The 27,427-nt window shown below is 33.3% G+C and overlaps 1 protein-coding gene and 3 pseudogenes across 3 annotated transcripts; 2 read left to right on the top strand and 2 right to left on the bottom strand.

Moving 5' to 3' along the window:
- The first annotated feature begins 9,063 nt into the window (after positions 1-9,063).
- LOC111276468 ((+)-delta-cadinene synthase isozyme A-like) lies at positions 9,064-12,118 on the top strand. 2 transcript variants are annotated; one of them, XM_089754259.1, is made up of 7 exons: positions 9,064-9,294; positions 9,459-9,726; positions 9,855-10,230; positions 10,377-10,595; positions 10,687-10,825; positions 11,059-11,316; positions 11,647-12,118. In XM_089754259.1, the coding sequence occupies exons 1-7, from the start codon at positions 9,166-9,168 to the stop codon at positions 11,944-11,946; spliced, it is 1,689 nt and encodes a 562-aa protein (XP_089610385.1). In that variant the 5' UTR covers positions 9,064-9,165; the 3' UTR covers positions 11,947-12,118. The 2 variants fall into 2 exon arrangements, with proteins under 2 accessions (XP_089610385.1, XP_022717945.1); XM_022862210.2 differs by having other exon boundaries at positions 9,068-9,294; positions 11,059-11,307.
- Positions 12,119-14,003: 1,885 nt separating this feature from the next.
- Positions 14,004-16,311, bottom strand: LOC111276469 (DNA topoisomerase 3-beta-like; annotated as a pseudogene).
- A 6,166-nt stretch (positions 16,312-22,477) lies between these two features.
- On the bottom strand, positions 22,478-25,592 carry LOC111276148 (DNA topoisomerase 3-beta pseudogene; annotated as a pseudogene). Its single transcript, XR_016333611.1, has 3 exons — positions 24,777-25,592; positions 23,348-23,985; positions 22,478-22,576 (listed from the first exon to the last, which is right to left on the bottom strand). The product of XR_016333611.1 is annotated as a DNA topoisomerase 3-beta pseudogene (transcript).
- Positions 25,593-26,764: 1,172 nt separating this feature from the next.
- The window catches only part of LOC111275741 (putative terpene synthase 2), a 49,765-nt pseudogene continuing 49,102 nt past the window's right edge, over positions 26,765-27,427 (top strand).

The following is a 27,427-nucleotide window of genomic DNA, read 5'->3' as shown; positions in this document are numbered from 1 at the left end:
CAAAACCGTTGTCGATTAAGACTTTGGCTATAATATGGCTCTTACACTTAATAGTGATATGCAGAGCCTTGGTGCTTCTTCTTCCTTCTGGAGGAATCTCTTCATCACCGAATGATATGTAATTTGGCATGACCAGGTTTCCAACTAAATGGTTCACATATTTAACAGACACATTATGTGCCACGCATGCCTGATTCAGAACTTTTAGCAAAGTATTTCGATATGGTTCTGAATTCAATAAGAGTAATAATAATGAGATACATGCCGGCATCTTATTTAACTGTTCCACCATTGAGTATTCACTATGTTTTATTAGTTTTAAGAATTCATAAGCTTCTTTTTCGATATCGATTTTGGACAATCCTCTTCAGGCACCACTTCAGGGTTATTCCTTTCTTCACTTACCTTGGCCTTTTTTTTTCTAGCCCTTTCCAATATTTTTGGAGTATAGCATATTCTACTTCAGGTGATACTTCCCACACCAGTTATATTGGTAGTATCAGGCTTAGAGACATTCTCTTCTTGCCTCTGAATTATTGTGTCACAACCATATTTCCATGGCATAGCTCTATTGTTCTGGTAAGGGAATGGAGCAGGGACTTTGAAAGTTACTGGCCTAGGGGCGAACTTGTCTACGGTTGGCCTTGGCTTATTCCCATAATAAATTGTTAATGGTTTTGGAAATAGTTTTGTTGGTTGGTCAGTCATCAAGACTTTAACATTTTTTGAATCCCAATTTTCTTCATAGAATTCAATCTGGTGTAAGTCCATGAGTTTTTGCACTTCTTGGCAAAATTGCTTACAAGTTTCAATAGAGTGACCAGATGCCCCACTATGGTACTTATAGCTTTCATCAGCTATACATGCTCTATGAGAAGTATATGGACTGACTAGTTGTATCATGTCAGCTTTCTATAAAATATCAAATAACTGACTAAGAGGGGTTTTGACCTCTGCCATTTTTTCCTTCAGATACTACCCTCGTTCGTCACTTAGAGCATTCACATAATGATTAAGCAAAGGATTGCCACTAACATTTGGTGGAGCTTCACTTTCTGTATCAAAATTGACCACTCCATCGTTGATCAATCTTTGCACTTTATGTTTCAGGGTAGTGCAATTTTCAGTGGAATGACTAAATCCCATAGTGATATTCACAATGAGTTGTGAGATCGTACCATTTGAGATATGGTGGCTTGGGTGGCTCTACTCGATTAGGAGCAACTAGATGATTATTGTAGAGCTCTCGATATAATTCTGTATATGTCATGAGAATTGGATCAAATACAGATTTTTCATGAGTAATTTGTTGCTCTCGTGAACCACTCATATGATCAGCCAGACGAATTTGAGGTTTAGGATAAGGTTGAGCATTAGAACCATAAATGGTAGTCTATGGTCTAAAAGAGGATCGAAGGGTTGCGGAATAAAGTGGCTATGGATTTGGTTGGTATTGGTAAACATTATTCATAGTGGAATAATTTTGAGAGTAGCTCTGTGGTGTGTAGGGCTGATAACCCCTGAACTATTATTTATCAAAGCTCACAGCTTGAGCTTCAGTCTCTTTCTTCTTTGAGGCCCTTTTGGTAGATGCTTCCCCTTCTTCTAACTTACCATTTTTTATGGCACTTTCAATAATTTCACTTGAGATCACCATGTCGACAAAATTCTTTGTTGCATTCCCTATCATTTTTTCATAATAGAGAGATTTTAGAGTGTTAACAAATAACACTATAGTTTTCTTTTCAGTTAAAGGAGGTTACACCTGAAAAGCTACATCTTTCCATCTCTGAGCATATTCTTTGAATGATTTATTTGCCTTTTTCTTTATATTTTACAAAGACAAACGATCAGGGACCAAATCCATGATATGTCGATATTTACTGATAAAATCATGGGCCATGTCGTTCTAGGAACGGATGCGAGTTCTATCTAACTGGACATATCACTTAACAACAAAACCAGTAAGGCTGTCTTGGAAAACATGCATTAATAACTTTTCATTATAAGCATGAGCTACCATCTTCCAACAGTAGATGGTAATATGAGTTTTTAGGCACTTTGTACCATCATATTTTTTAAATTTTGATACTTTGAACTTAGGAAGAATGACCACATCAGGGACTAAGCAAAGCCCAGCAGCATCAACTGAACCATAAAAATCAATTTCTTTCATAGTCTGTAGCCTTTGTTCTAGCATACTGATTTTAGAGTCTTTCTGTGCTTTCACTTTTATCTTTTCCTTATCTTTTTCTTCCAGTTCATCTAGATCAGGGACTTGAATTAGTTCTATTACCTTTTTAGTAAAGACAGGATTCACATAACTGTGGTAATGCCCTTGATTAGAGACTGAGGGCATTCTAGGATATGTGGGATATGTAAATTGTTGTGGTGGAATCTCTTGTGTGGATTGGGCTTGAGGTGGGTCAAAACCAGGTGGATGCAAGGGATCAGTCACTTCTTATGATGTAAGGCCTTGTTGGTTTGTGTTCTCTTCTACCTCTTTTCCCTTGTTCAACTTGTTGAGAGCATCCAGAATCTTAACCAACTCAGTCTCAATCTTTTCTTGAGCTTTTTCCAATTTTTCAAATCAATAAGAGTTTTCTTGCTCCATTTGTCTAACTCTGGCTCTGGTGTTATATCGATGGGTAGGGTTTCTGCTGGATGAAGCTATCCTTGAACTTTAAGTACCACAATTATATAATTATTAGAAACTATGTATTCTATGTATGATATGCAAATGTATGCATGAAATATACTAATATTTACCACATCACCAATATTGATAAAAGAAATCTCCATTTGAAACTTTATTAAATAAAATTTCATAATTACATCCTAATAAAGTCAAAGCAATATTCTAAAGTCCTAAACATCATCATTTGTTTCTAATGTCTCTTTATAAACTTCCTAGCTTGCTGATAATGATTTTATACCTCATCTAGGAAATCAAGCAGTTGTTGTCTATGAACTCCTACTAGTTGTACCACGGCCTTCAAATCTTTCACTTTTTCTTCCATTTTTGATGCTTTATCTGCAAAATGCATAACTGATCAAACAAATGCCTTATATGCACTTGTTTTTTTGTGCACTTGTTTTTTCATAGCCTATTCTGTTGAGTTTGTCTCCTGCACTCATCAGATAAGGCTTCTACTTATGCTGTGCATCGATCCACTATCTCTTGTAACATCTAGCTATGTCTATGTGCTCTAACAGTGGCCTTTTGTTCTTTCTCCACCCTTACTTTTCGCAATTCATTTTTTTTAAAAAATCAAGCAAGCTTAGGTGTGACTAATGAATGTGTCATATCTAGATCATTAAATAAAGCTCTTTACTGATATTTTTGCTCTGTCAAGCTCTGGATTTTTAGTTTTTGAAGTTGTAGACTCTCTTTCATTTTTAATTTTAATCGCTTATTTTTTATTCCAACTCATCTTTCTCGGATTGGAGTTTTCTCTCAGCTATTTCCATTTTAAGCAAAGGATTCTGAAAAATGGGTTTTGAAGAATGCCCTATATGTTCACTAGGAAGCACAATGTCCTTTCCCCTCTTTGCATGCCACACACTATATTCTAGGGTGACGTCGTAAATAAACCTACCTTGGTTAACCCTGGTGGTTTGCTTCCATGCTTTCTTGATCTTTTCAACTATTCCATATGCCCCTTTATCAGTGAATGAGAACTCTTACTAGTTAAGTCCATAGATTTTCGAAATGAATTGCTCACATCCAGATTATCTTTTCATCAAAGTTAGGGCATAAGTAATAGCACCCAATAAGCCTAATAAGAATACCCATGGCTAATTTCCACTACAGTATAATACTGTATCATGATGCATCCAAGGTGTTTTCCAAACTATTCTTAGACTATCAAAGGCTCAAAAATAGGAAACCCATTCTTCTTTTAATTTTGCTTGAGGCCATGTGCTGTAACAAAATTCTTAGATAGGGATGCTAGAACGAAGGTATGGTTTGTGAAATTGACTTTCTTTACATTCCATGTGACTCTTGATCCATACATAAAGCAACTGTAAACATCCATTGAATTGACCTTTACCATTTTTATGACAAAAGTTTAGAGATTGGATGGTTTCTGCCAAAATGGTTGGTGCTGCATTGACCTGATATGCTAACTGATCAACAAAATCTACCACTGCGACATCAACATATCCGATGACTTTCGAAAAGATCACCAATCCATATAAAGCTATAGCCATAGCCACTAATCCCTAATCATCATCTATGTGCCCCTGGATGAAATCTCGCAAAAAACTTCATGGAATAGCCTTACTTTCACCCTTTATCTTGACACATGAATCGACTTAAGACAAACTAAGTCCAAGCATTTGCACTAGCTTTTTACGATAGCCCACCTTGTTGGACCAGTAAATCTTGTCTGGGTTTAGTAGATTGAAGCGAAGTAGAACCATATACTCTTCGATTATGGGCACCATGTCTACTTCATTGAAGATGAAACATCTATAAGAAGGATCCCAAAATTGGATGATAGCCCTAATCAAATTATTGTCCACTTCCACCTAAAGCAATGAAGCTATATCTCCATATTTGTTCTTAAATGCTTCCTGCCTTATCCTACTCATGCATCCCCAAACGCTGCTTAAGTCAGCTAGATTATTTTGCTGTAGCTTAAGATGAACTTTCTCAGGTAATGATGAAATAAAGCCCTCAGGCAAGCAATTTTTTTATTTTTTTTGACCTTTTTATGACTTGATTTTCAGTTGATGGGCAGACTCATGATGGACTGGTGTAGACTTTGGTTGTATTTCACTTTTCATGGATGTAAATGGGAGATTTGATTTATCAATAATTGATATGTGGCAAATATTTCCTATATGCAAATGATAGTGTTAGACATGATTATGAAAATGATGCATAAAATGATATGATATAATAATGCTTAAAACATGAGGATGGAAATGATGCATAGAATGATGTAACATGATAATGCTTAAAACATTAGGATGCATGTTGTGATGCATAAAAACAAACAAAAACGGTTAGATAACGAACTATTCCTTCTTATGTCTTAATTTTGGGTTATATCTATTAATAGGTAGGAAGGGCTCTATCTTAAGGTTGGCTTTTTAGGGGTAAACTATATGCAGGGTTTGGTGGTTTTAACCACTAAAGGTTCTCAAATTGTTCCTTACATCATTGTCAATCACAGACTAGTAAGGCAGTCCAATCCTCAACCATCACAGGCTACCAACGAAAAAGATTCAATTTGAGTGGAGTATTTCACTAGCCATTGCAAAGATTATCATCTCATGAGAGTGTAGGTACTTTACTCCCTCCTAAGAGGGACAGAGCCCGAGTATAGAGCTCATATAATGCAAATGCATGTGATAGTGTGTGCGAAGGAACATATGGTTATCATCCCTATAAATTAGACAAAAATAAGAGAAAAAAACGTTAATAAACAAATAACTTAAAACCATTAGTTCAAAGGATAAGATAAATTCAAAAATTATGGCTTGACTCTCTAAGGGTCCTTAGTGGAGTCGTCAAACTGTCATAACATATAGATTCAAAAATCTATAGCTAGATTTAACAAATGAATGCAATTGCCACCAATCTTTTTTACTAGGTGTGATTGGCCACCTAAAGAATCTATCCTCTTAGAGAACTCCTAAGCTTGACTAAGGGTCCCTAAAAGAATAGGTTCAGGTCTACTAATTAGAACAAGGTTCGAGAGTCAGTTACATGTGAGGAAGGTTATAACACCCTCACATGCCCATCCGAATGATGGTACCATATTATTTTGAATTTATCCTAAGGTCTTGAGTTTAATGGTTTCAAATTTTAACGTCAAATATTTGAAATAATTCATAAGATTCTTCCATCAATCTGGTAGATCTCTTAAAAAAATATTTTCTCACCTAAAAAATGTTCAAGAATCCAATTTAGATATCTTGAAGAGGCTCCATCGTCGAAAAAATGTTTGATTATTATTATTTATTATTATCATTCATTTTTTTGTTGAATATATCTAATTATTCCACCATTTCGATCAAATTAGAAATATTTTTCTTTTTTTGAATTTTTAAAATTTTCACCATTTGGGCCTATATAGAAATTCTTTTTATTATTTTTTTCTTTGGAAAGAAAATAATAATAATTACTTTTATTGAAATTTTTTATCTAAATTATTCCACCATTTGGACCAAATTTAAAGAAAATTTCTCACCTAGAGATTTCTTAGAAATTTACCATTTGAAATTTCTAAGAATCTCATCTTTGGATAATTATCAAATATTTACAATCTAAATTTTATTTGGAAGAGAATACAATTACTTTTATTAAAATTTTATCTAAATTATTTCACTATTTAGGCTAAACTTAAATAAAATTTCTCATTAAGAGATTCTTAGAAAATTTACCATTTGAAATTTCTAAAAAAATCTCGTCATTGGATAATTTGTATTTAATTCTAAACTTTTTATATTTTATATTTTTTTAATTTTTAATTTTTTTGGTTTAAAAATAAATATTAATTATTGTTATTGAAATTTCATCTAAATTATTCCACAATTTGGGACAAACTTAGATAAAAATTCTCATCTAGGAATTGCTCCTCCTCTATATATCGTGAATTTCAATGTCAGTTATCTCTGTTATTGCCTCCTTTCCCTTTGATCACAAATTTAAGATTTTTATATAGGGATTGAATCTCTTTCAATTTTGAAAAAATTAATTTAATCAAATCTAAATTTTTTTTTAAATTTTAGTTTCTGTGTAATTTTTTTTAATAGATTGAGCTACAAATTTTTTTCAAAATTATTTAACCACTAAAGTTAAAATATGAAATAGAGTCCAAAAATTAAAATTGAATTCAAGATTTTTTATGCAAAATTCTATATTTTTTTCTTTTTTATATTTATTTTTTACCAAATGACTTTGATTCTTTTGATTAAAAAAATAAAAATTACACAAAAAATTAAACTAAAAAATTAAAATATAAATAAAATTTAAGACTGCATTTTTTAATCTAAAATTTATTTTTTCAATTAAGACACGATTGTATAATCAAAATTAAAATTTAAAATCCAATAAATTTCAAAAAAATCTCCATACAAAATAGTATATCGACGAAAAGGAACCCCTAAAATTTACGGTAAAGGCCGCGACGTTGAACAGAAAATGAAAGCAAGAAAATGAAAAAAATGAAAGAGCCGCCCCAATGAAAGCAAGAAAATGAAAAAATGAAAGAGACTCCCAAGAATAAGTCAAGCCCCCAACTAATACATGAAAACCAGCTCAAATAAGACCCAAAAGTCACAGTAAAAAATCAGTAACGGTCTCCAGTGACGTTAACCCCGAAAATGGGAGAAGAAAAACGTTTCCTCCTCATGTTGGTTCTCCTTTGTGTTGGTTTTTTTTCGACAATTAATTTTTTCCACGACAAATTATCAAAGGAGTAAACATGAAGCAATGGAAAGACCAGCAAAAATGCTACCTAACCTATGACTGTACTACCAAAGAAAAACTTTAAACTCCCCATCAACAAATTTGAAGACAGGTTCGGCTCCCCTCTTAAATATGGAAATTCTTGTCCGCTTTTATTTAATGAAAATGGAAGACAACTTAAAGCCACCTCTGAAAATTCAACGCAACAAATACCTCCAAAACCGTGACTTTTGGCAGCACATGTTTTTTGATGCAGCTCACTCATGCACAAAAAAATTGCTCTCGGCTTGGACATTCTAAGAACATGGCTTTGGATTGGCTTATGGTTTTGGCGGCTTCACCACCTCTTCAAGGCTCCTTCAAGCTCTAGAATTCATCCTTTTCCTTCCCATGCAGCTCAAGCACAACCAGCTAGTTCAAACAAAACCAAAATGTGCAACTTTTGAAGCCAAGTAAAATGCACACTGCCCAACCCCATAAAACCGTGACTGCCTTGGGTGCTAGCTCCAGTTTTTGCTGCCAATTTCAGCCTATAAAAATAAGCATTCAAATTTCATCCAATGTAACTTGAGTTTAGCGTCAATTCAGCTCATTTAACAACTTCAAGTCTTGGAAGAATCAACGCCAAATACAGTCCACAAGTGACGTCACAGCTACTTTGTTTTCTTCATGTCTTTGTCTAGCTTTTCGCGTCCAATTTGGCTTTTATTTATAGTTATTTAATTCAATCACTTCACTTTGAATTTTAAATTTAACTTTTATTTTTAGTTATTTAATTCAGTCACTTCATCTTAAATTTTAAATAGTATTTTTAATTTATTCTCCTCAATCTTTCATTTTACCTATATTTTGAATAATTAACATATTTAAATAAAAAAAATTTAATCAAGTAAAAATTAAAAATAAAAGTGTTATAATTTAACATAAAATCCTATGATAATTCTATATAAAAAAATAGAATTATCAACTGTGCTGCCAACTTTTGCTTCTCCCAGTTGCAATTAATGTGTTCTGCGGATATTTCTATTTCTTCCTTCTATATTTCAGTATCAAGATTTTAGTTTGAAAAACTTACATTTCGTTCTGAATTTTATTGTAATCACATGAGAAATAAACCTAATTGATATCATGTGATAAATTAGCTTGCTAATATGGCAGATAAGTGCTTTCTTTTTTTTAATATAGGAGATCACAATTTAAAAATAAAATAAAAAAATTACAGACGTTAGAACTCAGACTTCAGAAATTTTGTTTTTTTTTTTTCCTAAATGTACCACCCAAAATTGTTTTAAGAAGTTCATGAATGAAAAACACCCATCACTCTCTTATATGAAAGGGACTTGGAGCCTCACACGTGACATTCATTGTTTGACCGTTGTTGTCAACACCTCATTTTATTAAGAAATTTTTTGGGTATTAAATGGGTTTTGTATTCTTTGAATTTTAATAGAGTGTTGATTGAAAATTTGAATTTTAGGTCTGGAGCTCAATTCAATGTATTTATATAATCACATGATATTAAATTTGAAATTCAAATTTTAATATTTATAATTTTTTTTTTTTTTCAAGTTAAGAGCTTACTTAACATTTCAATGCTGGCAAACATCTATAAATACAACAACATGGGAGCAGTTAGGCTCACACCAAATTCGATCGCTAAGACCACAAGGCAAAAAAAATCCGTATTACAAGATCATCTCATTTTATAGTGTTTCCAACATAATTACTTAGCTCGAGAGATGTCTTCTCCACTTTCTTCATCACTTCCAGCTTCAGCTCATGATTCCAAGTCCATCAAGAATCGTCGCTCTGCCAATTTTCATCGTAGCATCTGGGGGGATCTTTTCCTTTCAAGTCCTTGTAAAATGGTAAATAATTTAGATGGTGAATTCCCCAATTCCCCCTCTAGTTTGCACGTATTGATTCATGCATGCATGCGTGTATTCGATATGAGCAAGAACGTGTGCAAAACAAAATGTTTGCCTCCTTAACATTATATTTACGAATTTTTTTCCTACAAACAATTCTGCAGAATATCAATGCTACAACTCAACTACAATACGAAGAATTGAAGCAAGAAGTAAGGACGATGCTTATGGTACATACAGATGATTCATCTCACAAATTGCATTTAATTGACATAATCAAACGCTTAGATGTGAGTTACCATTTCGAAAGAGAGATACAGGATGCATTGCAAAATATTAACGATGACCATGAGTACAAAGATGACAAAAGTCTCGAGGCTACATCTCTTCAATTTCGATTACTTAGAGAGAATGGATTTAATGTTCAATGTGGTAAGTCCAATATCTCCTATTATGCACTTCCACAATGGAGAAATTCCATATAATATATATATGTATGTATATAGTACTACTATGTCAAACTTTGGTGAATGTTTAATATACCTTCCTTGATTAAGCAGAAACATTCAACAAGTTCAAAGATGATGAAGGACACTTCAAGATGTCCTTAACAAGTGACGTGAAAGGCTTGCTAGAATTATATGAAGCTGCACATTTATGTGTGCATGGAGAACATGTACTAGAAGAAGCACTTGCTTTCACCACCACTCATCTAGATTTGGCAGAAAGTAGTAGCATTGAATATCCCCTTTCAGCACTAGTCTCCCATGCCCGAAAACGACCCATCCGCAAAAGCTTGCCAAGGCTAGAGGCTAGGCGATACATTTCTATATATCAAGAAGATGGTTCACATGACAAAACGTTACTAAATTTTGCGAAGTTGGATTTCAACTTATTACAAAATTTGCACAACGAAGAGCTAAGCAAGATCTCTAGGTAATTACTTCTTAATGCTTCTATATGAAATTGTTGTCAACAGCCATGTAAGCTGTTGGTAGAATGCCGAACAATCAGATTTCGAGCCTAAACAACTTCCGAGAACCGAACAGTATGTAATACTTGGGCTAATTGTTTTATTTCAGGTGGTATAAAGATTTAGATTTTCCTGGAAAACTGCCATTTGCACGGGATAGATTGGTTGAAGGTTATTTTTGGATATTGGGAGTATACTTTGAGCCTCAATACTCCCTTGCTAGAGAGATATTGACAAAAACAATAGCCATGGCGTCAGCTATGGATGACATATATGATGTACATGGCACATTTGAAGAACTTGAACTCCTTACAAACGCAATTGAGAGGTAATTAAGCAATTTATATCTTCAAATTATGGACTATATAGTAGAATTTGGTTGAATTTTGGATTTTATTAATCCATAATTTGTATTCCAGGTGGGATACCGACTGTATAGATCAACTCCCAACATACATGAAAATCTTCTACAAGGCCCTCTTAGATGTTTATGAAGAAATGGAAGAAGTGATGACAAAGCAAGGAAAATTATACCCTGTCCAGTATGCGAAAGAAGAAGTAAATTCAGACTAAACCACTTTCTCATTTACAGTTTTCATGAGATAAATTCGTTCAATTCAAAGGTGAAACTAAATATAAACAGTAAAAGACCACCACACACTTCCCTCTCGTTTGCCCAAAAAATATCGTTTAAAATGACAAAAAAAAATAAAGAAGAGAATCTTACATGAAAAATTATTTGGACCACAAGCTGATAATAATATAGATTCCTTGGCCTTTTCATTTCTCAGATGAAACAATTATCGCAATCGTATTTTGTTGAGGCCAAATGGTACCATGAAAACTACGTACCATCGGTGGAGGAATACATGATAAATGGATTAGTATCTGCTGGCTACATCATGTTTGCTATCACATCTTTTGTTGGAATGGGAGACATTGTGACAAAAGAGATATTTGATTGGGCATCTAGCAACCCTAAAATCATTAAAGCTTCTTCAGTAATTGCCCGTCTCATGGATGATATTGGTTCACACAAGGTGCATCATGTATCTATCTTTTTCTTTTATATCATTTTTTATATTTGAAATGATCAAAAATAAAATTTTAATTAATAAAATTAAAAGTTTTAACACTTTATTGACAAATCACATAATTAATTGACTACGTATTATTTATTTTTTACTTTTCTTGACATTGCTTAATATGAAAATTAGTATAACGCATTTTCTATCATAACTAATGAATAAGAATAAAATCATGCATTTTATCAACGACAATCAAATAGAATTGTGAGAAATTAAAGCTTCTTATTGGTGCAAAGTATTATAAGAATTAATTTTCCCATATATTTATTTAGAAATATTATGATTATGCAGTTTGAGCAGGAGAGAGGGCATGTTGCATCGGCCGTTGAATGCTACATGAAGCAGCATGGAGTTTCAGAAGAAAATGCATGCAGTGAGTTGAACAAGCAAATTGAGAATGCTTGGAAGGATATAAACCAGGAGTTGGTACTTAGGCCGACACCTTGGGTCCCAATGCCTATCCTCACACGAATTCTCAACCTTGCAAGGGTGATGGATTTCCTCTACAAGGATGGAGATGGGTACACACACGTTGGAAATGTTGTCAAGTGCGGAATCACTTCATTGCTCATTGATCCAATCCCACTTTGAAGATCCAAGAATTTACAGATAGAATAAATAAATAAGAAACTAAAAGAACAAAATTGTCCGGGCTGCCAAGAATTGAAATCTTTTGGTGTTATATATGAGATAAAATAATTTATTGCCAGTGTAATTTCACTTTTTAATATTAAAATGTATTGCACGTTTATGTGGTTTTATACATGTTTAATTTTTTTTTTAATCTTTTTTAGTAATTGGTATCGATGCAATATTTAATATTGTCAAGATGTTTCAATTTTATAGAATTTTGTCCCTACATTTTTTCTTTGATTCTTTTTACCAAAACAAAAAACTTCAGTAACCATAAAATCATTAAAGCTTTAGTAATTGCCCGTCTCATGGACGACAATTGATCACACAAAAAACATCATGTATTTATCTTGTTCTTTTTTATCATTTTTTTATATTAGAAATGATCGAAAATTAAATTTTAATCAAATAATTTAAAGCCACCTCTGAAAACTCAACGCAACAAATCCTCCCAAAACTGTGACTTTTGGCAGCACATGTTTTTTGATGCAGCTCACTCGTGCGCACAGAAATTGCTCTCAGCTTGGACATTCTAAGAGCATGGCTTTGGATTGGCTTATGGTTTTGGCAGCTTCTCCACCTCTTCAAGGCTTCTTCAAAGGTCTAGAATTCATCCTTTTCCTTCCCATGTAGCTCATGCACAACCAGCTAGTTCAAACAAAACTAAAATGTGCAACTTTAAAGCCAAGTAAAAGGCACACTGCCCAGCGCTATAAACCGTGACTGCCTTGGGTGCTTGCTCCAGTTTTTGCTTCCGATTTCAGCCTATAAAATGAGCATTCAAATATCATCCAATGAAGCTTAAGTTTAGCTTCAATTCAGCTCATTTAACAGCTTCAAGTCTTGCAAGAATTAACGCCAAAAACGGTCCACAACTGACGCCACTGCTGCCTTGTTTTCTTCAAGTTTTTGTCTAGCTTTTTGCATCCAATTTGACTTCCACTTTTAGCTCTTCAATTTTAAATTGTATTTTCAATTTATTCTCCTCAATCTTTCATTTTACTTATGTTTTGAATAATTAGCATATTTAGGTAGAAAATAGATTTAATCAAATAGAAATCAAGCATAGAAGCATTATAATTAGCATAAAACTATCTGATAATTTTGCATATAAAAAAAAGAAAAAAAAGACTTATCAACTTTGATGCCAACTTTTGCTTCTCCCAACTGCAATTAATTGGTTCTGCAGATATTTCTACTTCTCCCTTCTATATTTTAGTATCAAGATTTTTGAAAAACTTACATTTCGTTCTGAATTTTATTGTAATCATATGAGAAATAAAACTAATTGACATCATGTGATAAAGTAGCTTGCTAATATGGCAGATGGTGTCATAATGTCTAGATCCGGAGATCTATTGCTAAACATTGACTTGAATGAGTCACCACCAATCATATTTATCTAGGTGCGATTGGCCACTTAAGGAATCTATTCTTTCAGGGAACACTTAAGTTTAAGGGTTCCTAAAAGAATAGGTTCGGGTCTACTAACCAGAACAGGGTTCGGGAGTTCGATTACGTGTGAGGAAGGTTATAGCACCCTCACAACACCCATCAAAAGATGGTATCAGCTTAATTTTGTGTTATCCAATAAGCCTTAAAAATTTACCAAGTAATTAGTTATTGAAAATTATTCTCAATTGACTCTAATACTTTTAGCAGAAAATTAAGAAAATTCTCTTACCTCAAGAGTATGCAAGAAACTACTGTTTTACTTGCAGAGACTCTATCGTCGGATTATTTAACATTAAAGAAAATTCAAGAAAATAGAAAGAAAAAAAATTGATTACTTTTGTACAGGGAAAATTGATACTTTCAACTTTTCCTCGAAAATATTTTTTAGAAACTTTAATTTCGAGGAAAATTGATACTTTCAACTTTTCCTAAAAAAAAAAACCTTTTTTGAAAACTTATTTTTAAGGAAAATTGATACTTTCAACTTTTCCTTAAAGCATTTGAAAAATTTTTTCAAGGGAAATTGATACTTTCAACTTTCCCTAAACTGTTTGTTTTTTCTCTTTCTCGTTTGCTTCTCTCTTTCTTAGACTTACAGTCAGGGCACTTTTTTCCTTGCTTTTTCCCACCAGCTGGTGACTCTACACGATGGTCTACTGCATGTTGCTGCTCTAAACACAAGCTATGCCAATTTCTCTATTTCACTATGAATTTTCTTGCATGTTTCTGATCTTTAGATTTTTTTTTCTGTGATTCCTTTTTGATCTCTCTGTTCTATTTTCGTTCCCCTGTTGCTGTTGCTCACGTATTTGCAATCAGGAGACATAGTTCCTATAAAATGTTGACAGACATACTAATACAATCTCCAAGCATCGCTTCCAAGAATATCCTCGGTTGCTGGTCGCATTGGAGTTATAGGAGGATGATCGCCAGCATATGTTCCTGAGCATGGTTTATGATAACCTTCAGCAAGTAGTCTTTGGACATAGTCACTCTATAGTGGATTGCTTTCTATTACCTTAAGTGTGCTTTTGAAATCAAACGATGAAGGATATGTTGTACTTTTGGTTCGTGGATAGCTTATGAAACCTTATGTATATAAGTGTTCAGCAATTTGCATGGCCGTCTGAGGTCCAAAACCTAATGCACTTGAAGCAACCTTCAAAAGATTCACTGTGTTGATACCAGAAGGTCGACCTTTGCTTTCCTATTTTTCTGATACATCAATTACTTCAAGAATTCCATCCTCTGTCACCAACTTTTGGAACATTGTTACAACATCTAAGTCAAACAACTTTTGACGTTTCCATCCTAGATGAAGCTTATAACCATTCTGAATAATATAGGGATGTAATGCCCAAAACTTTTCGGGCTTAAAAGTATTAATTTGCAAATATCGCTGCACACAAAACCCAAGTGTAGGGGTTTAACATGGTCCATAGCTGAAATAAGCAATTAATTAGCAGATTAAATAGTTACGCCCAAGCTAAAAATAAACAAAATCATTTTTATGAAATAGTCAGAATAACTCTAGAGAATGAGAATGAATTAAGAGCAAAAAATCAACATTGCCTAGGCTAAAAGTAAAAGGTAAGACTAAAAGCATAAAATTATGTCGACAGACAAGTAAAGCCCTAAACTTTCATATAGTTGGTTAAAAAGAGAAACCTAGAGATGAAGCTCACTAGATCAATATCCAAAAAACAAAATTGTGAATAAGCAAAGGTAAAAACACCACCAAAAATGACATGCTAGCATGCATGGCATATGATATGGTAAATCAATCAAGCTTGAGTTTAAAATAGATGTTTTTGATGATGAAGCATATTAAAGCAACAATTGTTAATTAATGGTCAAATAAACATAGGTGAGAGCTGAAAGAAAAATTAAACACACAACATATAAGAAGGGGATATGAGAACATAGGAATGACATACCGTACCTTACCACTCAGAGACTGTGTAGTTAATTAAGTTATCAAACTAGCAAGGGTACAAACCTAGTGCAACAATGAATTTCGATGTCAGTAGAATATTATTGCCAACAGAACTACAATGTAACCTAGACTCCTGGTATAAGCATATGAGAATTGCACAAACTTCCCATATCCTTGGTGAGGATATCATAATTATGCAAATAAATGCAACAGAAAGAAAGGATGCATGAAAACCCCAATGAAAAATGCATAATGAACTACAAAATGCTAGGAAAGAGATGAAAAAACCAATGAGATAACCTTGGAGTCAAGATTCCCATATTTTTTTTGAAAATAACTAGTTTGAAATCGGATAAATGCAACACCAACTTTTAAATCTATCTCTTGCCGAGCATCCACAGCCAATGCCTCATGTCTGTTCGGTTCCACTAGATTGTCCATAGCCTTCAAGATGTCTTTCTCGGTCACAGAAGAAAACCTAGCACGATAAACCCTTTTCTTTGCCTCATTCACATGAAATCTTGTAAACTCAATGACTTCAAAACAAATGTTTTCTCCTTCATGATCACAATCCAACCATAATACCAAATGATGACAACCACAAGCCTCTTGACTTAAATGTCTAGAAATATGGGCCTTTAGGTTTGATTCTGTCTTGATAACTGATGCTTGAAATAGGTCTAGAGGATTAGTGGCATTCCAGTCTTGATAAGAAGCTGGAAAATCTACACTTAATACATGTCCAATAACTAAAGTCACTTTGAAATGAGAATGAAAGCCAAGAAAAGGCCCGTTGAACTCATGGACATTTGTACTGCCCTTCTTTCTCGTCATTTGGCCATGAGAGAGTACTGAAGCAATGGAGAGAGTGATGCTAGGCTTCTCCACAACCATGAGAACTTTGGAAAGAGGAGACATTTTTCCAATTTTCAGTTCCACTTTTCTTTCTTGGGTTTTAGCTTGTTGCTTTTATTTTCTGTGTTTCTCCCCCTTTTTGTTTTGTTGCTTTATTGCTGTTTATAGGACCATATCAGAAGAATTTCTAATCAGATTAAAGCCCTCATTCGACTGGGTTATCAAAAATTTAAGACTTATCTTACCTCATATTAAAACCTATAGGAACTCTACAACCTCCAATTTAGGACCAAAGATATAATTTTTTATATTTTTTATCACTAAATCTTGTTAAACTAATGATAAATCTAATAAAACAGATAAATCAACTAAAAAAAATAAAAATAAAAGTTAATTGGTCCTGCTAGTTGGATCATAAATCGAGTCCAATGGGCTTAGACCCAAACCCTATTAGACCAAACCTAATAGGCTTGGGTCCGGACTAAATAGGGTGTCTACAGCTGTCCCTCTTTGCACATTTTTTACGAAGCAGGAATTGTGCAAAGACGTAAACACCCATTCAAGACTCAACTTGACATTTTCTTTGTTTTTATTATTTTTTTTTGTTTGTTAAAATTTTGATCAAAGCTCCTCTAAGCAGAGGCTTAACGACTTTGAGAAACATAAACAAAGCTCCTCTAATAATAGGCTCAACGATTTTGAAAAAATAAATGGCTCCTCTAATCAGAGGCACCACAACTTTCTCCTATAAACAGAGGCACCACAACTTTGAAAAGTAAATTACTCCTCTAAATAGAGGCAATCCCGACTTTAAAAAATAAATTACTCCTTAACAATCATGTCCAAAGGAGTTATAGATCATGACTGAAGGAATTTTGTAATGGGAACTCAAGGATTTATAATTTGAGTTCAATATTCAGAGGTTCAAATTCGCAAGAATCTTTCAACTTCGTAAGAATTTACTGAAATTTGATTCTCAAAATTTCAGTTTCATTCAAATTTGTAATATCTTGAGATTTACATTTACAACTTGCAAGACTCGCATCCAACATTTAAAGATCCTTATTTGAATTTTGAAGATTCAAATCCAAAAGTTCAAGGCTTTTCAAAGGTTCTCATTTGGCAAACTTGAAATTCATATCCAGAAACCTAAAGCTTTTCATTTGAATTTTGGAGATTCACATCCAAAAATTCAAAGCTTCTCATTTGAGTTCAAAGGCTCACATGCAATAAAACTTAGAGTTTCACATCTAAGTTCAAAGGTTCTCATTTAAGACATTAGAAATTCATATCCAAAAAGTTGAAGCTTTGTATTTTGGAGATTCATATCCAAAAGTTCAAAACTTTTCATTTGTTCGAAGATTCACATTCGATGAACTTTAGGGTTTTCACTCCTCAAAGATTCTCATTTTGAAACTCAAAGATTCTCATTTGAGTTTTCAAAATTTCTCATCAAAATATTCACAATTTTTTTTTCAAGTGACTCAAAAATTTGCATGAATGAATGTTATGATAAAAAATGCAAATGCCTTCTTAATGATGTAAATGCAACAACCTAGATTCTCATAGTGCCATGCATGTCCAAACAAAGTTTAATTCATCAAATTATGTGCATGTACTATTCAAGCAATGATGCCAACATGTTGCATGTAATGCGAATGTCAATAATGTCATGAAATCTTAAATAATTGTGGAATATGGTCCTTAAGACCCTACCATCTCACATTTTCCCTTTATTTAGCTTCTTAACATTTTGGAACAAGCTTCATCAATTGATCATCATTGTTTCCATTACTTGATCACCATCCAATGGTTTTTCAACATCAACAAATTTTACCTATTACCCTACATGCTAGGCTTATCAGCACTAACCATTTCAAAATAAATTTCATGTTTTGTCACTTGGTCATCGTTCATAAGCTTCTCAATACTAGCCATTTCAAAACAAATTTCATCATCTGTCACTTGGTCATCATTCATAAGCTTCTCAGCACCAGTTTCGTCTATTGCCCCATATCATTTTTATCACTTAATAATAACTCATAAGTTATATCGACCAATAAATGTCCATATTCATCACTTGATTATACCATTTTTCAAGATTTGCCCCATCTTCATTTTATTATCCAATCCATCATCATATTCTCCATTTGGTCACATCATATGTCCTTCTAAATCATCTCTTTTAGGTTTCTATCATTTCTTCATTTTGTTACCACCCTCATCTTAGACTTCTCTTTAAAGGAATGCAAGACTTTTTTATGCACATTGTCATTCATTCATCATCATTTCAATTCTTGACAAATATAATGTACTCATTTTTTTGATTTATTCTAGGGATGCAATAATAAGAGAACACAAAGTGAATTATGGTAAAGATAATCAATGAAGATCTATTTTGGTACAAAACAAATGGAAAAGGAAATAAATTGGATACATGTCATTGGGATGAATAGTATGTCCAAACGATGAATATTTGGATAATTCTCAACATTAATCTAGGATTTTTTTTCAAAAACTCATTCCATATACTGTTGAAGTCATTTTGAGCTTGGCGAACTTTACCCCAATTTTTTAAGGATCTTTAGATGTCTTTGATCTTCCATCCATGTGAACCATTTGACCTAGATCTTTTTCTACCCAAATCACCTTTTCAGGTTTTCAATTTGAATCGTTTTTTTTCATTTTCTCATTTTTTTCTTTTTTTTTTCTTTTTTTTTTCTCCATTTTTTTCATTTTTTCTTTTTTCATCATCTTTTTTTCTTTTTTTTTCATTTTTTATCCATTGTTGATATCTTTCCACACATCAAACTTTAGAGCAATGTAGCATGATTCCATTGTTTCATCATGAGCATGCCTTTGTCCAACATATGATCATTTAAGTTGAGCATTCACACTTAATCCAAATAGACTTTTCAAGGTTGTAATGTAGGTCAAGGTGAGGGATCATAAAAGAAATGGATATAATAGGCTCAAAACATGTATTAAAAAAGTTCAAGACCAAAGGATCATTTGATGTAACTTGGCATTTTACCCCCACATCATTTCACTACTTTTTCTTTCCTCACACAAAATATTCTCATTATTTTACCCCAAATCATGTGTGGCATTTATTTTTTCTTTTGCTTTTCTTTCTTTTTCCATCTTTAAGACCTTTTGTGATATTTTTTTCAAAAATTACCCCCCAATGTAAAAGGTGATCCTTGGTTGGGGTTCTTCAAAAAAAAGAAATCATAATAGGATCAAAAGGGTAGCAATAAATGGTTTTTCGAATGGTAAAAGAAAGATGGTCATTTTTCATCTCAATTGTGAATACTTTTCTTGAACATCATCTATTGAACAAAGCTCATGAACCTGTATAAAAGATTGCACATCTTTAAGACATATCTATTTCACCTCTGGTAACAGCTTGCTTTTTTGCTCAAATCATCTCCTCATATTAATGTGGATGAGTTCTCAAAATTAAATTCTAGAATTATTGTTATCATTGTCTAAATATTCATCATCTGAAATTTGAGAATGGGAATGTAAAGTTATGAAAGGTAACAGAGCATGGAATAATGGTCGAGTGAAAGAGAAAATGTAATGAAATGCATTAACTTGCCTTTATTAAAATGATAACAGGTGAAATCATATTGCAAGAAAGAAATCCTAACATTACTTTAAAAGAACTCTTAGAATGATAAGAGCATTCAACCAGTTTTAATATCCTTATTTAAAATCATGCCCCTATGCAATCAAGTGAAGGATTTTTATCTCACCCCTTTGATTCATTGCGACTCTTCAAGCCTTTTTGAATTAACATATTCTTGATTCTCATTCAAAGCATTGACATTGTGATTAGGTAATGGATTAACACTAACATTAGGTGTTGTTGCTCTTCTTTGATCAAAACTTACCATTCCATCCTTGATTAACCGTTGCACCTTATGCTTTAGAGTAATGCAATTTTTAGTGAAATGGCTAGCAATTCTATAGTGATAGTCACAGTGAGCTGTAGGATCATATCACTTAGGATAAGGTGGCTTGAGCGGTTTCACATGACTTGGGGGCAATCAAGTGGCTATTATAGAGCTCTCGGTATAACTCCATATAAGTTATGGGGATTGGATCAAATACGAGCTTTTCTCAAATAGTCTATTGCTCTCGTGAACCATTTGCCAAGTTAACAAGATGAATTTGAAGTCTTGCGGGAGTTTGAATGTTAAGACTGTATGTGGGGGCTTGGGGATAAAAATGGGCTAGTATATGGATGAATTAGGTGGTTGTGAGGCTGGTTGGTATGGATAACATGAAACATTGTTCACAACAAGATAGCATGGAGAGTAACCTTAGGGTGGATAGGGTTGATATCCCTTGAACTGTCTATCAAAGCCTACAGCTTAAACTTCAGTCTCTTTCTTCTTGGGTGCCTTCTTGGTTTCTCCTCATTTCAGTTTACCATTTTTTAATGGCATTCTCAATGATTTCTCATGAGATCACTATGTCAACGAAATTCTTTATGGCATTCCTTATCATATTTTCATAATATGAGGATTTCAAAGTGCTGACAAATAATACGGTGGTTTCTTTTTCAGTCAAAAAAGGTTGTACTTAAGAAGCAATATCCCTCTACCGTTGGGCATATTTTTTGAATGATTCAGTTGGTTTTTCTTCATATTCTATAAAGAAAGATGATTAGGGGCCAAGTCTATTATATGCTGGTATTGACTAATGAAAGCATGAGCCATATCGCTCTAAGAACGAATACGGATCCTGTCCAATTAGACATACCACCTTACAAGATAGCTTGTTAGGCTGTCTTGGAACACATGCATTAATAGCTTTTCATTATTAGCATGGGTAGCCATTTTTTTATAGTACATGGTAATGTGAGTTTTGGACATTTTATACCATCATACTTCTTAAACTTTGACACCTTGAATTTTGGAAGAATAACCATATCTGGGATTAAACAAAATCCAGCAGCATCAACTGAGCCATACAAACCGACTCTCTCCACTGCTTGCAACCTTTCCTCTAACAAGTTTATCTTTTATTTAGCTTTTGAGGTTTTTACAGGCTCCTTTCTCTTTGGGCCTCTATTTTTTTTTGGATCATCCAAATTAGGGACTGATATTGGTTCTACTGCCTTTTCAGTAAAAAAAATATTTATATAACTTTGGTACTATCTTTGATTTGAAGCTAATGGTATTCTGGGATATGTGTACCCTACAGTATAGGTGAATCACTGTGGTGGTGGACCTTGTGCAGATTGGACTTGATGTGGCTCAAAACCAAGAGGGTACAGTAGGTCATCCTCTTCTTGTTGGCTAGCATTCTCTTCTATTGCCTTCCCCTTATTTAGCTTGTTCAAAGCCTCTAAATCTTATTCAATTCTTCTTCTAACTTCTCCTAAGCTTTTTTTAATCTCTTGATACGATTGGAATTTTCTTAATCCATTTGTCTGGCTCAAGCTCTTGTATTGTATTAGTGAGTGAGGTTGCTTGGTGGAGCTATCCTTAAACTTTTTAGCACCGTAATTATGATTAAAAATGCTATGCTATACTTTATGTATGATACGTTAATGCACGAATGAAATGTACATTTTTATGGATGAAATCTAATATGAAATGGATGCAAATAATTATGTTAAAATATGATCATGAAAATAATACAGATGCACAAAATCAGACAAACAACATGGTTAGTTTCATAGATGAAATGAAAGTGATGACAATGCATAATGTTACATATAATAATGAAAATGATGCTCAACGTCAGACAATCAAAATGATTAGATAAACACCCTTTTTGTGCCCTAGTTTCAGAGTATATCTATCATTGGGTAGATATGGCTCTATCTTAGGGTTAGGCACTTCTAAGGTTCACTATATATAGTTCAAGGTAAAGTCTAAAGATTCCCAAATTGCTCTCTATATCATTGTCCGTCACAAACTAGTAAGGTACCATAATCCTCACCCATTATAGGCTACAAGTGAAAAAGGTTCAATTTGGGTGAGCGTATTTTGCTAGCCACTATGGAGGCTTTAAACCTCACGAAAGCAATAGGTACTTTACTCCCTCCTAAAGGGATGAAGCTCGGGTATAGAGCTCATGTTATACATATGCATATGAATGACATAATTAATAAAGTAAATAAACATGAATGAAAAAAAATCTATACAAAAGGTTCAATTTTATTAGGCTTTTGGATAACAAAAATTTATTTGCTAGCTTGACTCTCAGAGGTCCCCAATGGAGTCACCAAACTATCATAATGTCTAGATCCAGGGATCTATCGCTAGACATTGACTTGAAGGAGTCGCCACCAATCTTTTTTATCTGGGTGCGATTGGCCACCTAAGGAATCTATCCTTTCAGGGAACACCTAAGTTTTAAGGTCTCTAAAAAAATAGATTCGGGTCTATTAACCAGAACAGGGTTCGAGAGTTCGGTTACATGTGAGAAAGGTTATAGCACCCTCACAACACCCATCAAAAGATTGTACCATTTTAATTTTGTGTTATCTAATAAGCTTTAAAAATTTATCAAGTAATTAGTTATTAGAAATTATTCTCAATTGACTCTAATACTTTTAGCAGAAAATTGAGAAATTTCCCTTACCTCAAGAGTATGCAAAAAACTACTGTTTTACTTGCAGAGGCTCCATCGTCGAATTATTTAACATTAAAAAAATTCAAGAAAATAGAAAGAAAAAAAATCGATTGCTTTTGTACAGGGAAAATTGATACTTTCAACTTTTCCTCAAAAAAAACCTTTTCTGAAAACTTATTTTTAAGGAAAATTGATACTTTCAACTTTTTCTTAAAGCATTTAAGAAATTTTTCAAGGAAAAGTGATACTTCCAACTTTCCCTAAACTATTTGTTTTTTCTCTTTCTCGTTTGCTTCTTTCTTTCTTAGACTTGCAGTCTAGGCACTTTTTTCCTTACTTTTTCCCACCAGCTGGTGACTCTACACGATGGTCTACTGCATGTTGCTGCTCTAAACACAAGCTATGCCAATTTCTCTATTTCACTACGAATTTTCTTGTGTGTTTTTTATCTTTAGATTTTTTTTCTGTGATTCTTTTTTTATCTCTCTGTTTTGTTTTCGTTCCCCTGTTACTTACGTATTTGTAGTCAGGAGACACAGTTCCTATAAAATGTTGATAGACATACTGATACAATCTCCAAGCATCGTTCCCAAGAATATCCTCAATTGCTGGTCGCATTGGAGTTATAGGAGGATGATCGCCAGCATCTGTTCCTGAGCATGGTTTATGATAACTTTCAGCAAGCAGTCTTTGGACATAGTCACTCCACAGTGGATTGTTTTCTAGTACCTTAAATGTGCTTTTGAAAGCAAACAATGAAGGATATGCTGTACTTTCGGTTCGTGGATAGCTTATGAAACCTTATGTATATAAGCGTTCAGTAATTTGCATGGCCGTCTGAGGTCCACAGCCTAATGCACTTGAAGCAACCTTCAAAAGATTCATTGTGTTGAGACCAGAAAGTCGACCTTTGCTTTCCCATTTTTTTGATACATCAATTACTTCAAGAATTCCATCCTCTGTCACCAATTTTTGGAACATTGTTGCAACATCTAAGTCAAACAACTTTTGACGTTTCCATCCTAGATGAAGCTTATAACCATTTTGAATAATATAAGGATGTAATGCCCAAAACTTTTCAGGCTTAAAAGTATTAATTTGCAAAATATCGCTGCACACAAAACCCAAGTGTAGGGGTTTGACATGGTCCATAGCTAAAATAAGCAATTAATTAGTAGATTAAATAGTTGCGCCTAAGTTGAAAATAAACAAAACTGTTTTTATGAAATAGTCAGAATAACTCTAGAGAATGAGAATGAATTAAAAGCAAAAAATCAACATTGCCTAGGCTAAAAGTAAAAGGTAAGGCTAAAAGCATAAAATTATGTCAGCAGACAAGTTAAGCCCTAAACTTTCATATAGTTGGTTAGAAAGAGAAACCTGGAGATGAAGCTCACTAGATCAATATCCAGAAAACAAAATTGTGAATAAGCAAAGGTAAAAACACCACCAAGAATGACATGCCAATATGCATGGCATATGTATGGTAAATCAATCAAGATTGAGTTTAAAATAGACGCTTTTGATGATGAAGCATATTAAAGCAACAATTATTAATTAATGGTCAAAGAAACATGGGTGAGAGCTGAAAGAAAAATTAACCATACAACATATAAGAAGGGATATGAGAAGATAGAACATAGGAATGACATACCAGACCTTACCATTTAGAGACTATGTAGTTAATTAAGTTATCAAACCAGTAAGGGTACAAACCTAGTGCGACAATGAATTTCGATGTCAGTAGAATATTATTACCAATAAAACTACAATGTAACCTAGACTTCTGGTATAAGCATATGAAAATTGCACAAACTTCTCACATCCTTGGTGAGGATATCATAATTATGCAAATAAATGCAATAGAAACAAAGGATGCATGAAAACCCCAAAGAAAAATGCATAATGAACTACAAAATGCTAGGGAAGAGATGAAAGAACCAACGAGATAACCCTGGAGTCAAGATTCCCATATTTTCCTTGAAAATAACTAGTTTGAAATCGGGTAAATGCAACACCAACTTTCAAATCTATCTCTTGCCGAACATCCACAGCCAGTGCCTCATGTCTGTTCGATTCCACTAGATTGTCTATAGCCTTCAAGATGTCTTTCTCGGTCATAGAAGAAAACCTAGCACGATAAACATTTTTCTTTGCCTCATTCACATGAAATCATGTAAACTCAATGACTTCAAAACAAATGTTTTCTCCTTCACGATCACAATCCAACCATAATACTAAATGACGACAACCATGAACCTCTTGACTTAAATGTCTAGAAATATGGGCCTTTAGGTTTGATTTTGTCTTGATAACTGATGCTTGAAATAGGTCTAGAAGATTAGTGGCATTCTAGTCTTAATAAGAAGCTAAAAAATCTACACTGAATATATGTCCAATAACTGAAGTCACTTTGAAATGAGCCTGAAAGCCAAGAAAAGGCCCGTTGAACTCATGGATATCTGTATGGCCCCTCCTTGTCGTCATTTGGCCATGAGAGAGTACAAAAGCAATGGAAAGAGCGATGCTAGGCTTCTCAGCAACCATGAGAATTTCAAAAAGAGAAGACATTTTTCCAATTTTCAGTTCCACTTTTCTTTCTTGGGTTTTGGCTTGTTGCTTCTGTTTTCTGTGTTTCTCCCCCTTTTTGTTTTCGTTGCTTTGTTGCTATTTATAGGACTAGATCAGAAGAATTTTTGATCAGATCAAAGTCCTCATTCGACTGGGTTATCAAAAACTTAAGACTCATCCTACCTTATATTAAAACCTATAAGAACTTTACAATCTCCAATTTAAGACCAAAGATATAATTTTTTTTATTTTTTATCACTAAATCTTGTTAAACTAATGATAAATCTAATAAAACAGATAAATCAACTAAAAAATCAAATAAAAATAAATAAAAATAAAAGTCAATTGGGCCTGCTATTTGGATCCTAAACTAGGTCCAATGGACTTAGACCCAAACCCTATTAGACCAGATCCAATGGACTTGGGTCTGGACTAAATAGGGTATCTACAATGGCTACTTTCTTTCTTTTTTTTTAATATAGCATATCACAATTTAAAAATAAAAAAAATTAAAGACGTTATAATTCAAACTTCAGAGTATGTTTTTTTTTTTTACATAAATATACCATCCACAATTGTTTTAGAAGTTCATGAATGAAACACACCCATCACTCTCTTATATGAAAAGGGACTTGGAACCTCACATTTCATAGTTATTGCTTGACCACAATTGTAAACACCCTGTTTTATTAAGAAGTTTTTTGGGTATTAAAATGGGTTTTGTATTCTTGGAATTTTAATTGGATCTTGGTTGGAAAATTAAATTTTAGGTCCGGAGTTCAATTCAATTTATTTATGCAATCACACAATAGTTAATAAATTTGGAATTCAAATCTATACTTATAATCTTTTTTTTTTCAAGTTAAGAGCTTACTTAACATTTCCACGCTGACAAACATCTATAAATACAACAACATAGTGGCAGTTAGGCTCACACCATATTCGATCGTGAAGACCACAAGAAAAAAAATTTGTGTTACAAGATCATCTCATTTTATAGTGTTTCCAACATAATTACTTAGCTCAAGAGATGTTTTCTCTAGTTTCTTCATCACTTCCTGCTTCAACTCATGATTCCAAGTCCATCAAGAATCGTTGCTCTGCCAATTTTCATCCTAGCATCTGGGGGGATTTTTTCCTCTCAAGTCCTTCTAAAATGGTAAATAATTTAGATGGTGAATTCATCAATTCCTCTAGTTTACACGTATTGATTCATGCATACGTGTATATTCACGTATGAACAAGAATGTGTATAAAACAAAATGTTTGCCACCTTAACATTATATTTATGAATTTTTTTCCTTCATAACAATTCTGCAGAATATCGATGCTTCAACTCAACTACAATACGAAGAATTGAAGCAAGAAGTAAGGAAGATGCTTATGGTACATACAGATGATACATCTCATAAATTACGTTTAATTGATATAATCAAATGCTTAGGTGTGAGTTACCATTTTGAAAGAGAGATAAAGGATACATTGCAAAATATTAATGATGACCATGAGTACAAAGATGACAAAAGTCTCGAGGCTACATCTTTTCAATTTCAATTACTTAGAGATAATGGATTTAATGTTCAATGTGGTAAGTCCAATATCTCCTATTATGTACTTCCACAATGGAGAAATTCCATATAATATATATGTATGTATATAGTATTACTATGTCAAACTTTGGTGAATGTTTAATATACCTTTCTTGATTAAGCAAAACATTCAACAAGTTTAAAGATGATGAAGGACACTTCAAGATGTCCTTAACAAGTGATGTGAAAGGCTTGCTAGAATTATATGAAGTTGGACATTTATGTGTCCATGGAGAACATGTACTAGAAGAAGCACTTGCTTTCACCACTACTCATCTAGATTTGGTAGTGTCGTAACGGTTTTGGGATCGTCAGATGTAAAATATTTTAAAATCGATAGAAATAAAAACAAGTCGCCACTAATCTTTATTAGGGTGTGATTGACCACCAAAAAATTTATCTTTTTAATAAAACTATAAAAATAGATTTAAAGTTT

Source organism: Durio zibethinus, chromosome 25 (genome assembly GCF_047325235.1).
Source record: "Durio zibethinus cultivar Kanyao isolate XHJ-2024 chromosome 25, ASM4732523v1, whole genome shotgun sequence".
NCBI classification, from domain to species: Eukaryota; Viridiplantae; Streptophyta; class Magnoliopsida; order Malvales; family Malvaceae; genus Durio; species Durio zibethinus.
Note: the sequence above shows the minus strand (reverse complement) of the source record. Positions and strands in the feature narration are given on the sequence as shown.